The sequence below is a fragment of the Lepidochelys kempii genome, chromosome 9 (assembly GCF_965140265.1).
Source record: "Lepidochelys kempii isolate rLepKem1 chromosome 9, rLepKem1.hap2, whole genome shotgun sequence".
Lineage (NCBI taxonomy): Eukaryota > Metazoa > Chordata > Testudines > Cheloniidae > Lepidochelys > Lepidochelys kempii.
Window position 1 is genome coordinate 16,359,671 of NC_133264.1, and position 17,000 is coordinate 16,376,670.

Consider the following 17,000-nt stretch of genomic DNA (forward strand, 5'->3'; position numbering starts at 1 on the left):
TTTCCAAGCACACACTGATGGAAAGAGGAAAGGATGTGGTCAAAAATAACGAATAAAAGCTAAAAATATGGGCAAAACTTCAAAAGGTTCAGACTCGACTCCCTCCCCTCTTCAAAAACAAACACACTTCAATACCTGCAGTTCTTGTGGCTGAACCTCAGACAGTGCAAAAATCAATTGGAATAAATTAAGGGACTGAACTTTTCTCATTAAGTTAAAGTTTTACTTACACGTGCACCCAGTGCAAATATTTCTTTTTTCTTCTTTACAAAGTACATTTTATGCCCATGTGAAAGGTGCCTGATTGACTACATTGATATCTTAGGTCCTCTGTCCAAAGGACAGATAGAACGTAGGCTGCAGCCATGTGAAATTCCTCAGTTCTGACCAATACGGATTCCCTTCTGGAGTAAAAGTATTACTCAGTCTCTATAGTAACTCAGCTGCTGGCCGCTCTGCTGCAGATACCAGTTATTGTGGTGGTTTTTTGTTGATCAAGATGTCACCAATCGCTAAGACTAAAGGAGTACCAGTTTAGCTCATTTTGCCCTGCAGGGACATGAGCTCATGAACTAGCACCAAGAACAAACTAATGACCTAGTACAAAGCTCATCTTTTTTGATTAGTCACCTGAGCCAAAGGTTAAATGGTATTAATGAACAAAAAAACACAAACTGTTGAACTGTTATTGAAAGGCTGGGTATAAGATTTTTTAAAATGAAGAATGATTGTGAAAACATTAAGGGTAATTTTGTGTTTTATTTATAATATGTGTAAAAAAAAGGTTAGTACATTATGGTAAATTATTATTTATTTGTATAGATATGTATTAGTGTGCATTGTGTACAGATAAGTAGATCTCTTTCAGTGTGGGTGTATGTATTATTATTTATTTGTATTACCATAGTGCCAATTACACACAGATATCTTTTAAAGCAAGTTTGATGTTTGATTAAGAGTTAATTACTGTGACCACTCTGTTCATTTTGTGAGCCAACTCTTTTTATTATATCCGCTGGAAAGCTTTTCTTTCCAATCTCCCTATTGAAATTCTGTGACAGGCAAATGGAAGCATTATAATTCAATACACAAATCCTGCACTGAAGCCAAGGAAGGTGATCATGGCTCTATCGATCTTGCTAGAACCAAACAGCATGTACTGTAAACATATACTGAAGCAGTTCAGGCATCCTATACTTTTGCTGCTGCACAATACAACACAATTTCTCATTATTGCAGACTCTGTCTATTGTTTTTTACCCTTCATGAAGCTGGACTGATAGAAAAATGAGAAGTGTGGCATTTTAAATTTCACCATATCTTCTGATCCCTTTCTCTGTTTCCAAATTGTTGATTTGTTCTTCAGATCTCTTATCCTTTACTATTGTTCCGAGCTAAGCGGTGTTGAAGTGCTGCTGAATTTTGGGTTTTTCATTAACATTCATGTTGATTAATCCCATCTTCCTGACTGCAAGTCATTTTCCCCCAACCCTCCCCTCCTTGTCTCCTTTCAACTGCCCCTCCTCCTACACCTGAGATATAAGTACTCTCTCAGTGTCTGGAAGAGTCTCAAGGCTTGGGAAAGGACTGCACCCAGACAATCCTCTGCAAGACCAACAGAATGGAGAAGGCTAGTAAAATGCAAGAAGAAAAGGTAAAACTGACTCTCTGGTATTTTACTGCAGTGCCAGTGTCAGGCTGCTTAGTGGGGAATGCATACCAAAGAGTTGGGGAGCTATTGATTGCTCATAGCAAGAAACTGTCCATGTTTGGGACCTGCTTAGAACTTTTTTAAAGGATCATTTCTGTTAACCAAATGTTTTACTAAAATGTGCCGCCTTTGGTCAATTTTTGCATAATTGATGATGCAACTGACTTCAGTAGGATTTAAGTTTAAGTAAAGACTGAGGAACTGAGCCCATCATATTAAACACATGCTTTTTAAAACTTTATGTACTATATCTTAAACTTATTAAAGAGGCACTTGAATTACTGCTCCTTAGGATATTTCTTGTGCAGAGGAATCTGTTTAGAGAGTCTGTTTGTGGCCAGTCTCTGCTCACACTGGTGAGTAGAATGAAAATCCCAATTGCTTTATGCCCAAAATGTGCAGTTAATGTAGGGAGCATCCTCTCAAAGATACTGTTTGCCTTCAACTCGCAAAGGAGCTAATGGGCATCGAGGGCACTCAGCACCTCCCAAGAGGCACTCACTAGCTTATGGGATCTCCACCAAGAACTACCTCTTATAGCACTCAATCCTGCATGATGTGACGTCCTCAGCACGCACTGATTTCAATAGTGTTGAGGGTGCTCAGCATAATAGTGTGTGTATCGGGGCGGGGGGGGGGGGAGGAGGGAGGAAGAGAATTGCCACAGACCTCAGTGGCAGCAGGATCAGACCAGACTGAGGAATTTGATCTGCAGGGGAAGCAGCAAGACTTCCCCTCCTTGCAAACCCCCTGGATGTTCCGATCTCCCTGCCCACGTCCTGCCATAGCCAGCAAACGTCATCCTCAGGGATCGCTATTATTGTTGCTTTTACAATCTCCTGTTTCGACATGACGGTAGAGTCAGCAGAGTTCCCATTTCCCATGCTGAACCAGTTATTGGCAGGTGTATCAGTAACTCTTTTCCCACCCTTAAGCTCCTATTCCTAGAGGATTTCATGCTGAAGAGGGGAAATAACTATCAGGCCAGTCATCTACACAAGCAACTTCTTGGGGCACCATGCTTTTGAGGCCTCTACATATACTGAGTGACTTACAGATCAGGCCACCTTTCCCTTCCAACAGAGGGACCAGGGGAGCAGCCAACTACTCATATTCCTCCGTGTGGTCGTGCGATAGGATTGAAAGGCAACGCACTGTCTGAGCTTGCTGTCCAGCAGATCAGGGTCCTCTAAGTCAGTGCTTCTCAAACTTTTTTCATTGGCGGACCCCTAAAAAATGGTGAATGGAGGTGCAGACCCCTTTAGAAATCTGTTTGTATGGATAGACGAATTCTGTTCAGTCAACGTCTTTCAGTTGAAGTCTTTTGCAGACCCCTTAGACATAGTGTGCGGACCACAGGTTGAGAACCACTGCTCTAAGTTGTAAGGCAGGCCCGGGAAGAGATCTGGGGAAAGGCACCAGGAATTAGGACAGCATATTTTAGACTTGAGCATGAGATGAATTGCATTTAATGATATATTTGACATCAATAAGAGTGGTGAGTGCTCACCGGATCTTTCCTTAATGAATTCTTTTCAAGAGACCTTCTCTTATATACAATGTGCCGTTCAGTCATCATGGTAAAAGGCATAAAATCTTCAGGCTAAATCCTTAATTACATGTGGTGCAGGTGGGCCACCTTTCTATCCCCCTGATCCTGAGCCCAGCTGGTTGCTGCTTTGTTCTCTGGTGCAACTTAGAGCAATCTCAGGGCTGCTCCAAGCTACACCTGACTGAAAGGACCCTCCAAAAGCTGTTACAGCTGGCCACAGGCCTTCCTCTCAGCATACCCCCAATATGCCCCCCCTTATGTCCCTTCCACTGGCTTTCTGGCTGCATTATGAAACTGGGACCGGCAGGCAATCAGTCTGGCATAAGTTGAAGAAGCCTCAGGATTTCTCTTCCCTACTCCCAACTACCTATGACCCCATGGGATCATTCTGGCACCTGGGAATCACCAGAAACTGGATACGCTCCCTTTCTCCTAGACATGCCCTTACACCAGGAAGGCCAAGAGTGGGGGCATGAAGGAGTTACTGCAACAGCTTTACACTCACTGAAAAAATCCTCCCCCAGCTAGTTATGCTGCTTTGCACTGCTAGGACAGTGCAGACAGAATGGGCCAAATTCTGCTCCCACGTAAACTCATGCAAACCCCCTGACTTCAGTGACAGCAGAATCCATCCCAACGTGTTCAAGGTTTATATGGCAGAAATGTGGAGAAAAGTGACACCATTTTCTGTTTCGCAATCCTCTCCTAGCACCTCACAGGAACCTTGGTTCTCTCTGTCTTCACCGCAGTGCTGGGCTTCTTCCAGTATGGATACAGCCTTGGTGTCATCAACGCTCCTCAAAGGGCAAGTACAGCATATAGGATTCCTTTCAAAACAGGCCGTGACTTGCAGCAGCACTTATAAGCCCTGCTTCATGGCTATACTATTATTTATATGGTGTTAGTGCCCCAGAGCCCCGGTCAGGTGCTCTGCAAATGCACAGGAAAACAGTCCCTGCCCGCAAAGACTTCATCTATAATAACCAATAAATTAACAAAAGCATGTGCCATTAAGATGAACTTCTCATTGCTTTCATTACCATCATTTCCATAGAGACAGTAAAAAGGTTTTGAAGCTGTTGGTCAGATGATATAAGTGCGAGCAAAGCACACAATGTGAGTCTGAAATCGGGTAAATAACCTGCGGAAGAATAGGACTGTAGTAACAGAATAATCCCTGAGACAGCTGCAAGTGAATTTCTAAGTTCACACCCGGGATGTCCCCGCCACCCTCTAGCTGTGTCCTCCCAGCGGTCTGCCCCCTACCCAGGCCGTATGGGATAACGACCCAGGTTTCCCAGCATGCACTGAAACTATCAGAGTCAGGTAGCCTGATAGGTGTGGACATGCAAACGTGAATGACGCGTGGTTCTCTTGTAAAATAAAGCTTCAGTGTGAACACAGCCATGTTTTCCCCAAACTGGTATAAACACACATTTGTGTTCATAGGTTGCAATCCTGACCCCATTGACTTCCGTAGGGCCAGGATTTCACCCATAATGTTACAGAGCCAGGCTGTCACTGAGCTGGGCTTCTCCCAAGAAGCTTTCACAGCTCCAGGCTCAGGCAAGGGGGTTTATTTCTTTAACAGAGGTTATCAAACAAACAGAAAGCAGTCTTAATTCTGCCCTCAACCCCATGGTCACCCCTTCCAGGGATCTCTGGCACTTCAGTTCTTGGCAGCTACCTGGCATCAGTTGACTCGACTCCCTTTCTGGCACGGCAGCTGCAGGGCTGCTTCCCTGAGCCCCTAGCCCAGGGATGGGTAAACTACAGCCCACAGGCTGGATCCAGCTGTTTTAACCCAGCCCTCAAGCTCCTGCTGGGGAACAGGGTCTGGAACTTGCCCCAGTCCGGTGCTCTAGCTGGGGAGCAGGGTCGGGGGCTGTTCCACGCAGCTCCCGGAAGCAGTGGCATGTCTCCCCTCTGGCTCCTATGCATAGGGGTAGCCGGGAGCTAAGATCTGCACACTGTCCCCACCCCAATTGCTGCCCCCGCAGCTCCCATTGTCTGGGAACCATGGCCAATGGGAGCTGCAGGGGTGGTGCCTGCGGACGGGACAGCGTGCAGCAGAGCTGCCTGGCCGCATCTCCATGTAGGAGCCAGAGTCCCCTCCCACACCCTGAACTCCTCATTTCTGGCCCCACCCCGGAGCCCGCACCCCTAGCCAAAGCCCTCACCCCCTCCCACACCCCAACCCCAATTTTGTGAGCATTCTTGGCCCGCCACACAATTTCCATACCCAGGTGCGGCCCTCGGACCAAAAAGTTTGCCCTTGCTCCAGGGATCCAGCACAGGAGTTAGCTCTGCTCCAGGGTGGCTTTCCCTCCACAGGATGCAGGCTTTTATAGGCTCAGCTGTAGCCCAGCCCTCTTTAATTAGCTAGATTGTGCTCACCTACTCTGGTCCAGGGGCGCTGGGCTTAGTCTGCCCACAGGGACCAGCTACCTTGTGATACTGGGTTTTATGGGCTGCAAAGTAGAAAAACCCTGACTAGGAAATGAAGGCTGCTTAGCTAGTTAGAAGCAAAAGAACTGATGCATTCGTTTCTCACTGCAGGTAATAGAGGCCCATTACAGCCGTGTGCTGGGCATTGCCCCTATTGACAGAAGTGCCATGAATTTCACAGACACGAATGGAAATATGATCTTCCCAGACCTAGAAGAATTGGATGTAGGCAAGAGTACATTGACTCTGTATTGGTCCCTGTCTGTGTCCATTTTTGCCATTGGTGGCATGATTTCCTCTTTCGCTGTTGGATGGATTGGAGACAAGCTAGGCAGGTGAGAAACACTCTATCTCTGTAAACTGACAAATAGCCAGAAAACACTGACTAGGAAAGGGAATGGGAGCCAGCTGAGATGGCCCAGGAAATCCTCAGATTGCAGTCAGAAAGCCATCTTAACTGGCTATGAGCTGCCAGAACAGCACAAAGGAGCCAGACCTAGGGTCAAGGATCTGGCCCAATATCTTATCTGACGATTAGGAGTGTCCACAAACCGAAAGCCTAATCTAGAACTAAAATCAGACTTTTGTCTCCAAACTGTATTACAGCACTCAGTGCAAAAATCCTTTCCTATTCATTTCCAGTGATTAAACCTTAAGCCACTAGATTTGAATTTTCACGTGGAGACACCTCTCCTGAAATTGTTTCTCTATTATTTTCTCCAGCTTGAAAAAAAATAATGAACCCTCCAAAACATGGCTACTGAAACTGTAAAATAGGAAAAATCTGCTTTATTAAAATCCTAAATTATAACTCTGATTTTTTTATTGTTACCTGTAGCTTTTATCAAAAATAAAGAGGTGAACAGTTTTAATTCTAGCCTTTTTCCCCCATAACAAAAGAGACTACAGTATATGTGAAAAGAGCTTGTACAAGATGTATATTAGACATCATTAGCCATTCAGTTATTCTGATTGTACCTCTGCCATACATTTTTCAATATGCACAGTCATTATTCTTTATCCTTTAGCTTTGATTAACTCACTGACAGTTGGTCTCCATTTGTATTATAATGTAATTATAATTATAATTTGTATTATGCCTAGGCGTATTTCTTCATTTAAGTGCCAGGGAAACATACATGCAGCATCTTTGCAAAGTAGTTTTGACAGAAAGCAAATCATGTGAATAGCAGGGAAGTTAATCCAGAATTAAATCAAGTAAATGGCAAAACAATGGGCCAGTCCTTCCCTTGTGATGGTGGCTTGCTGCTTTGAGTTCAGATTGTGTGTAGTGATTTGTGCCCTCAGGTCCCATAGACTATCAGTAGGCCCTAAGCATGCAGTACTCCTAGTGAACAAGACATTGATTCAGAACTTAAGGCAAGATTCTGTTCTCAGTTACACCGATATAAATATGGAGTAACTCCAGTACCTTTAACTCCCTGAGCACTTAGCATGCCACACAGAGTGCTCAGTAGCCCTCAGAATTGGGCCAGTTTTTGTCCATATGGTAATTTGAATTGTCTTTTTTATTATTATTATTATTTATTATTATTCCTGGCAGTACAGATGCAATTATATTGGAAAATACAGTGACTTTACTTGAATTTATATCCAGAAATGCATAATAATAATTAATAAGGCCTATGTAAAGAGCATGGGACTACTCCTGGAACTTCAGAATATCTAAAGTGTAACTGAATTCAGTGCTGGATTTACTATCCCAATGTAGTTTTCTTCTTAATGAATTGCAGGGTGAAAGCCATGCTGGCTGTGAATGTTCTTTCTATCATTGGAAATCTCCTCATGGGGCTGGCAAAATTTGGCCCATCTCACATCCTTATTATAGCTGGGAGAGCAATCACAGGGCTGTACTGTGGTAAGTTAAGGCAAATTCTAAAATCTTGCTTGTCTACGTGTATTCCCAGTGGGCTGCCATGATAAGCCCATTGTACTAAGCTAGTGCACACCAAAATGGCAGCAAAACATAAAGAAGAAACTTTGAGTGAGGGGACTTGTTTTTTAACCAGCACAAATGGAACCTCATGTTTATGCCAAGACCTTGGGAAATGGAAGGTGACTCACTTGAAGTAAAAAGAAAAGGAGTACTTGTGGCACCTTAGAGACTAACCAATTTATTTGAGCATGAGCTTTCGTGAGCTACAGCTCACTTCATCAGATGTTTACTGTGGAAACTGCAGCAGACTTTATATACACACAGAAATCATGAAACAATACCTCCTCCCACCCCACTGTCCTGCTGGTAATAGCTTATCTAAAGTGATCAACAGGTGGGACATTTCCAGCACAAATCCAGGTTTTCTCACCCTCCACCCCCCCCACACAAATTCACTCTCCTGCTGGTGCTAGCCCATCCAAAGTGACAACTCTTTACATAATCAAGTCGGGCTATTTCCTGCATAGATCAAGGTTTTCTCACATCCCCCCCACCCCCATACACACACAAACTCACTCTCCTGCTGGTAATAGCTCATCTAAACTGACCATTCTCCAGGTTTAAATCCAAGTTAAACCAGAACATCTGGGGGGGGGGGGGGTAGGAAAAAACAAGACTAAAACCCCTCCAACGCATTATTAAGGATCTACAACCTATCCTAAAGGATGACCCAACACTCTCACAAGTCTTGGGAGACAGGCCAGTCCTTGCCTACAGACAGCCCCGCAACCTGAAGCAAATACTCACCAACAACCACATACCACACAACAGAACCACTAACCCAGGAACTTATCCTTGCAACAAAGCCCGTTGCCAATTGTGCCCACATATCTATTCAGGGGACACCATCACAGGGCCTAATAACATCAGCCACACTATCAGAGGCTCGTTCACCTGCACATCCACCAATGTGATCTATGCCATCATGTGCCAGCAATGCCCCTCTGCCATGTACATTGGTCAAACTGGACAGTCTCTACGTAAAAGAATAAATGGACACAAATCAGATGTCAAGAATTATAACATTCATAAACCAGTCGGAGAACACTTCAATCTCTCTGGTCACGCAATCACAGACATGAAGGTCGCTATCTTAAAACAAAAAAACTTCAAATCCAGACTCCAGCGAGAAACTGCTGAATTGGAATTCATTTGCAAATTGGATACTATTAATTTAGGCTTAAATAGAGACTGGGAGTGGCTAAGTCATTATGCAAGGTAGCCTGTTTCCTCTTGTTTTTTCCTACCCCCCCCCCCCCAGATGTTCTGGTTTAACTTGGATTTAAACCTGGAGAATGGTCAGTTTAGATGAGCTATTACCAGCAGGAGAGTGAGTTTGTGTGTGTATGGGGGTGGGGGGGATGTGAGAAAACCTTGATCTATGCAGGAAATAGCCCGACTTGATTATGTAAAGAGTTGTCACTTTGGATGGGCTAGCACCAGCAGGAGAGTGAATTTGTGTGGGGGGGTGGAGGGTGAGAAAACCTGGATTTGTGCTGGAAATGTCCCACCTGTTGATCACTTTAGATAAGCTATTACCAGCAGGACAGTGGGGTGGGAGGAGGTATTGTTTCATGATTTCTGTGTGTATATAAAGTCTGCTGCAGTTTCCACGGTAAACATCTGATGAAGTGAGCTGTAGCTCACGAAAGCTCATGCTCAAATAAATTGGTTAGTCTCTAAGGTGCCACAAGTACTCCTTTTCTTTTTGCGAATACAGACTAACACGGCTGTTCCTCTGAAACCTGTCACTTGAAGTAGAAGAGCGGGATCTCTTTTCATTTAAATTTTAAACACAACTCCACAGCATACCAATGGGCAGGTTTTTCTTTCAACTAAATAAATCAGATCAGTTGCTAGTTTGTGAGAACATAAGAGCGGCCATACTGGGTCAGATCAAAGGTCCATCTAGCCCAGTATCCTGTCTTCCGACTGTGGCCAATGCCAGGTGCCCTGGAGGGAGGGAATGAACAGAACAGGTGATCATCAAGTGATCCATCCCCTATTGCCCATTCCCAGCTTCTGGCAAACAGAGGCTAGGGACACCATCCCTGCCCATCCTGGCTAATAGCCATTGATGGATCTATCCTCCATGAATTTATCTAGTTCTTTTTTGAACTTTTTTGTTACCTTAAAACAAGAAAAAAATATAGAACAAGTGTGAAAGGTGTTTCTAACATTAAGAATCCGATGCTCCATAGGACTGAGGAGGATTCGGTTGACTAAATATTATAAAAATATTCAAATACAAGGAGCACAAATTTTGCACTCATGGAGTGTTTATTCTAACAAACGATATGTTTTCAAAACTTCACAAAAACCCGTTTAAGTCAAGGCCGGATTAAAGAGCTGGACCTTCCAGTCTCTACAGAAGAAACCTACCAAACTAGTAGCACTCAGAACTTCATCAAAAGCCCCTGGCTCTGCTGGCTTTCTAGGTAAGTTCTTAAAACAGCTTAAAGTGCTTCTTTGCCTGAAACTACAGCTGCCTTTTGAACCGTGACACTCCACAGGCAGATCCCCTAGGTTCCTTTTCTACAGCCACGATTCCTCTTTTGCAGGAAAAATAAATAAGGCAGAGACCCATGTGTTTTCAGTTATTAGTGGTCTAGCTCCTTGATAATGTTAGCCTTCAGTCTTGGGAAAGAAACTCCAAATGCTTCCCATTATGCACAGGAGAAAAGTCCAAATTCACAATGATGGGAGCTCTGCCGACTTAAAAGTCATGGGTCAGATTGTCAGCTAGTGTAAATCGGCACAGCTCCATTTACTTCAAGTAAACTACTTTGATTTACACTAGCTGAAGATTTGGCCCCATTTTTCATTATCCAGAATATTAATATTAAATCAGAAATGTCAAACTACAGAAACAAATTGGCTTTGTCAAAAAGAGGTTCAGTGATCATCACTAACAAAGTTGGAAATTATGGCCATGATGTCCATTTAGCTAAGAAGTTTCCAGTTTCCACAGCAACTACAAGGAGTAGAGCTCATCAGAACCTTGGGAGGTTTCTTTGTGAAAATTTTTGAAAGCTCAACAAAAGTTTTCATTTTGTTCTCAATTCCCCCTCCTTTTTTTTTCCAGCAACAAACATTATAAATTAAATTTTTCTAAATGAAAAATGTTTCCTTTAAAAAAAGGTGAGTTTTAAATGTTGGGTCCCCTACTCTCCATCTCACTATTTAACCTCTCGTTTTTGACAAAATCCCATTTTACAATAAAAAATCTTTTTATTGAAAAAATTATGACCAGCCCTAGCAAGGATTGAGTTTATTTTATATCCACCAGAAGCTGTTTAGCCTACCTTCAGTGAGCTGTATCTTAATGAATGGGGTTTTATTGCATCCATATTCCTGGGTCAAGTTCATTATTATTAATTATTTGTTAAGCACTGATGTACTTGGTGCTGTTTAATGCAGCCCTGGCCTGTAGTGCTTATAATCTGGAAGATAAACATGGAAATACAAGATTTTAGATCAATAAAAAAGAATTACCTTCAAGAAAAACATTTTCTCCCTTAATCAGTTCCTTATCTCTGGTTACTGATGTAAGTACAATACATCTGAATATTGTCCTATGAGTCAGACTAAGGGATCTTAGGAGGGATCTCCGACCTGAAATAACATAGCTCAAAAGTTGGTTACCCAGAAGAGAAAAATGGTGAATCTTGATCTATTGGAAACAGATTTACCCAAAACAAGAGCTTGATTCTGGTCCTGATTCAGGAAAGTTTCTTTATTCTGGATAGCACTTATGTATATATTTAAATGTAAGCACTTGCTTAAATGGCCTTCTGAATTGGGGCTTCCACGAACAGTTCCTGCCAAGTGCTGAGTTCTTCACTTCTGTTCTGACCAATGGGCATGGAGGGAACTCATAACCCTGCAGGAGGTGCTCAGGATCACACAGAATTGAGCCCAAATTCGTTCTGTGGTGAGCTATTTCTGCTGATTGCTGAGCGGTCATTTACAGTAACTCATATGTACGCTTTTTTCAGGGCTATCGTCAGGACTTGTTCCAATGTATGTTGGTGAGATATCACCTACAGCCCTTCGAGGAGCCCTGGGAACTTTGCACCAGCTTGCTATAGTCACGGGTATTCTCATCAGCCAGGTACGTAAGAGGGTACACAGAAGCACTGAGTGATATCGTTTTAAACTAGCTGGGTTACACCAATGATATACTGACAGGGGCTCCTTCTTAAAATGCCACTAGCAAGCTGAAGGGAAATTTGGGGTGATTTATGGCACCTCCTTCCTGGATACTAAATCATTCCTAATAAAATGACTTACACCCAAGAGATGAAAAACACTACTGACGGCAAATTATCCCCCTTCCCTAGAAGGGCTTCATACACTGTCATTCACATTGAAGTTGAACACTGTGAATGTAATACCTAGTATTAAGAAACTTAGTGGGCTAAAGCCTGGGCTATGGAAATTGGCATGGCTCCTGTCCCAGAAGATTCATAGAATTCAAGATTAGGAGGGGTATTATGTTTGTCTACTTTGACCTCCTGTATATCACAGGCCAAAGAATTTCACTCTGTGCATTTTTAGGAAACTGCTGTTACTCTGAAACCTGCTTGAATAGATTCACTGTTTGCAACATCAGTGTTGTATCCCTCCTTGGTCATGATTGTGAGAAGAGCTCGGCAAACGGTGAAAAGAAAACGTCTGCCAATATTTATTTGGTTTAGAAACCTAATCTCAATTTGACAATGTTTACAACCCTTTGGTGTTCACTTTTCAATAGCATTTGAGCCCAAACACACACAAAAAGCAAATTTTAAGCTTGAATATTTTCTGAAGGCACATTTCAAATTGCACATTGCAACTTCAGAATTCACACTGTGTTGTGTTAGTGACTGTGACTTTGATAACTAGCCATCACACAGTGTAAGTTTTGAAGGTTGAATGAACTGTGGCCCTTTGTGAGCTTTTCAGGACATAGGTGCAGGCACGTTAAAATTGGACGAAAGCTTATGCCCAAATAAATTTGTTAATCTCTAAGGGGCCACAAGGACTCCTCATTGTTTTTGTTTATTCATTGTGAGTCTGATGAGAGAGCAAAGAAAGGTGAAAGCAGAACTTCATAGGAAAGAATTCACTCAAAGTGCAGAACTGTACTTTTGGAAGTTCATAAACTGTCACCACTGAAAGCAATAAGAATCTCATGTATTTCTGTAGGCAAATTTTGGTCCAATTGACTGTTCTGTAACATATTTTTTTCATGTTATATATTTTCCTAAGAACATCCCATTTACAAAATACAAGAATCCAGGAGAACAAGGTCTGAGGAGAAAACAATGTCATTTTTCTTGAGTTATTTACAGTAGGGCTTAATTTTGGCCACATGCGCTGATTCAGCAGGCATTCCATTCATGGTGTAGCTGCAGAATTATGCAGTTTCATCAATGATTCTGTCCCTAGGCTGTCAGATACTTCTATAATCATACTGTCCCATCTACTTTACCAACAAAAAACAGCGTTACAGTACAAGCACTCCTAACTGTGCCAGATACCCATGTGTAGTTAAACTAAGGGTATGTCTACACTACGAAATTAGGTCGAATTTATAGAAGTCGGTTTTTTAGAAATCGGTTTTATATATTCGAGTGTGTGTGTCCCCACAGAAAATGCTCTAAGTGCATTAACTCGGAGGAGTGCTTCCACAGTACCGAGGCTAGAGTTGACTTCCGGAGTGTTGCACTGTGGGTAGCTATCCCACAGTTCCCGCAGTCTCCGCTGCCCATTGGAATTCTGGGTTGAGATCCCAATGCCTGATGGGGCTAAAACATTGTCGTGGGTGGTTCTGGGTACATATCGTCAGGCCCCCGTTCCCTCCCTCCCTCCGTGAAAGCAAGGGCAGACAATCGTTTTGCGTCTTTTTTCCTGAGTTACCTGTGCAGACGCCATACCACAGCAAGCATGGAGCCCGCTCAGCTCACTGTCACCGTATGTCTCCTGGGTGCTGGCAGACACGGTACTGCATTGCTACACAGCAGCAGCAACCCATTGCCTTGTGGCAGCAGACGGTGCAATAGGACTGGTAGCCATCATCGTCATATCCGAGGTGCTCCTGGTCACCTGTGTGAGGTCGATGAGGAGCGCCTGGGCAGACATGGGTGCAGGGACTAAATTTGGAGTGACTTGATCAAGTCATTCTCTTTAGTCCTGCAGTCAGTCCTACTGAACCATCTTATGGTAAGCAGGCAGGTGATACGGATTGCTAGCAGTCCTATTGCATCATCTTCTGCCGGGCAGGCAAGAGATGAGGATGGCTAGCAGCCCTATTGTACCATCTTCTGCCGAGCAGCCATGAGATATGGATGGCTTGCAGTCCTTCTGCACCGTCTGCTGCCAGCCAAAGATGTAAAAGATAGATGGAGTGTATCAAAACAAGCAATAGACCAGATTTGTTTTGTACTCATTTGCAAACGCCCCCCCCACCCTCCGTCTAGGAGACTCATTCCTCTAGGTCACACTGCAGTCACTCACAGAGAATGTGCAGCGAGGTAAATCTAGCCATGTATCAATCAGAGGTCAGACTAACCTTCTTGTTCCAATAAGAACAATAACTTAGGTGCACCATTTCTTATTGGAACCCTCCGTGAAGTCCTGCCTGAAATACTCCTTGATGTAAAGCCACCCCCTTTGTTGATTTTAGCTCCCTGTAAGCCAACCCTGTAAGCTGTGTCGTCAGTCGCCCCTCCCTGCGTCAGAGCAACGGCAAACAATCATGCATCTGAGTTGAGAGTGCTGTCCAGAGCAGTTGCAATGGAGCACTCTGGGATAGCTCCCGGAGGCCAATACCGTCGAATTGTGTCCACAGTACCCCAAATTCGACCCGGCAAGGCCGATTTAAGCGCTAATCCACTTGTCAGGGGTGGAGTAAGGAAATCGATTTTAAGAGCCCTTTAAGTCGAAACAAAGGGCTTCATTGTGTGGACAGATGCAGGTTTACATTGATTTAACGCTGCTAAATTCAACCTAAAGTCCTAGTGCAGACCAGGGCATAGAAGACCAAATTGTACTGTCAGCTATGCTGGTGTAAATATAGAGTAACTTCACTTAAGTCTATGGACTTATTCCAAATTTACAGTGACCAAGAGCACCACAATTTGGTCCATCATCTAAACAGGGCCTTGACATGACTTGTCCAAGGCTTCATGCCATTTGTTAGTTTGTCCATTACAAATATGTTCCATAATTTATGGAACCAAGCTGTTGGGATAGGGAGCTCCTATTTGCTTCCAACTTCCTTCCCAGCTGATATTTGAAAGTTCAATATTAGTCTAGAATTTCTGGTTTTACAACCTAATTTTGTCTGATACATTTAACACATCTCCATAATTTCAGATCCTTGGACTAGACTTTCTGCTTGGCAGTGATGACATGTGGCCTCTACTTCTTGGTCTATCTGGTGCTGCTGCTCTTCTTCAGTTTTTCCTGCTTTTATTGTGTCCAGAAAGCCCTCGATATCTTTACATTAAACTAGGAAAGGTGGAGGAGGCTAAAAAATGTAAGACATCTATTCTGTTTCGTTTTTAAATCATACATAAAATAAAACACTCTGGTTGCTTGGAGCAGTGCCTGGGTAACTCATTTGCATAGCTGTGGGTCTTTATTCCATTCCATGTATGAGCCTTGTTGGACTGAGAGCCATAGACACCATATGTGTGTCTATGCACTGAAAAATGCACACCCCATCATATGTTGTTATTTATCTACTAAGCCAGGGTTAGTCAAAATTTGCATAGAGCAGAACACATCTTAATGGAGTTCAGAGCTGTGTGGGAACTAAAATTTCAGGTTTCGGGAAAATCCCACCATTCTGAAATTAGTTTACATGCTGAATTGGCATGAAAACAAAGAATTTCAAAAAATTTCCACAGAATGAAATGTTCAAAAAAAAGTCCTTTCAGGTCAACTGATGAAACATTTTGACTTTGACTTGTTTAAACTTTTTGTTCTGGGCTTGACCCAAAGCACATGCGAGTCAATGGGAGTCTTTCCAATGACTTCCATGGACTTTAGAATAGACCATCTGTCCATATTTCAGTATTTCAAGGAAAATCTATGGCTATAACTTATAATATGAATAAATTTCTAAACAGAAAGTTGTTTTGAAACAAAGAATCAAAATGTTATTGAATCGCTTCATTTCATTGTAATTTTTGTAATGAAATTTTGTTGTAATTGACCTGTTCTGGCTACAAACATTTTCAGTTTGATGAATTAGCATTTTCCATCAGACTAACATGCCATCATGAACCATGTTTAGTGGAACTGCATCTCATGGACACCTCTCCTCCTTTTCCAATGCCACCTGCAATTGCACATTGTGTGTGACAACAATAGCAATCGCCTTTATGCAGTGTGGCTGGCTCCTCCTCTCTATTTCCAGCTTTTTCTACAAGAAACAAGAGCCATCCACATTAGGAAACAACTGGAAACAGAGAGGAGGAGCAAGACTTGTACAGCCTTTGAGTACTTCAGAGGTGCTTCGTAGACCAACAGTTGTCCACAGACCATAGTTTGGGAACAGCTCAAGTACACTTGAGCTGCTCAAGTACACTCAAGTACACAGTACTTGATCTGTCCTTATCCTGGTATTGATTGGAATGGTTTGGTTGTTAATGCACTCTCAGTCCTTTGATATTTACTTTGAGATAAAAGCATGTTCTTTTTCCCTTGAGGCTTGAAAAGGCTCAGAGGAGACTGTGACTCCACGAAAGAGATCGCCGAAATGGAAAAGGAAAAACAAGAAGCTGCCAGTGAAAAGAAAGTCTCCATCAGGAAGCTTTTCAGCTCTTCCAGTTACAGGCAGCCAGTCATTGTGGCACTGATGGTTCAAATATCTCAGCAGTTTTCAGGAATCAATGCAGTGAGTTTGCCTTCGAAAAGAATTGATACTGATCAGTACTGTAAGGAACATCTAAGGCCACAGTGGTCCTTCAGTATTTGCAGATTGAAATCAAATGGGTGTATATATGAGCCTGTTCTGCTGAAAATCAGATTGCATAATATATGTTAGGTACTAATATGGCCCTACTCACCATGGTATCTGAGCACCTCACAGTCTTTAATATACTTATCCCTTATCCTCACAACACACCCTGGGCAGTGCTGCTATCCCCATTTTACAGATGGGGAACGGTGGCACGGAAAGACTAAGGGTATGTCTACACTGAAGCTGGGAGCAAGCCTCCCAGCCTAGGTAGACACTCATGCTCAGTGCCGGGTTTACAATGGCTCCAGTGGCTCCATGGAGCTGGGCCCATGCTCAGAAGGGGCTCTGGCCTGCTCCGCTTGCACTGCGCCCCAAA

At 43.1% G+C, this 17,000-nt stretch overlaps 1 protein-coding gene across 3 annotated transcripts in view; it reads left to right on the forward strand.

Annotated features, from left to right (window-relative positions):
* Window positions 1-1,546: 1,546 nt before the first annotated feature.
* SLC2A2 (solute carrier family 2 member 2) overlaps window positions 1,547-17,000 on the forward strand; it is a 29,815-nt gene continuing 14,361 nt past the window's right edge. Inside the window, exons 1-7 of one of the 3 annotated variants that reach the window (XM_073359397.1) lie at window positions 1,547-1,654; window positions 3,973-4,068; window positions 5,823-6,046; window positions 7,466-7,590; window positions 11,667-11,782; window positions 15,031-15,193; window positions 16,371-16,558. In XM_073359397.1, the coding sequence (XP_073215498.1) occupies window positions 1,622-1,654; window positions 3,973-4,068; window positions 5,823-6,046; window positions 7,466-7,590; window positions 11,667-11,782; window positions 15,031-15,193; window positions 16,371-16,558 (945 nt within the window). In that variant the 5' untranslated portion in view covers window positions 1,547-1,621. Of the gene's footprint in view, window positions 1,655-3,972; window positions 4,069-5,822; window positions 6,047-7,443; window positions 7,591-11,666; window positions 11,783-15,030; window positions 15,194-16,370; window positions 16,559-17,000 lie in introns of those variants that run through there. The other 2 variants (XM_073359398.1, XM_073359399.1) reach the window with 2 other exon arrangements.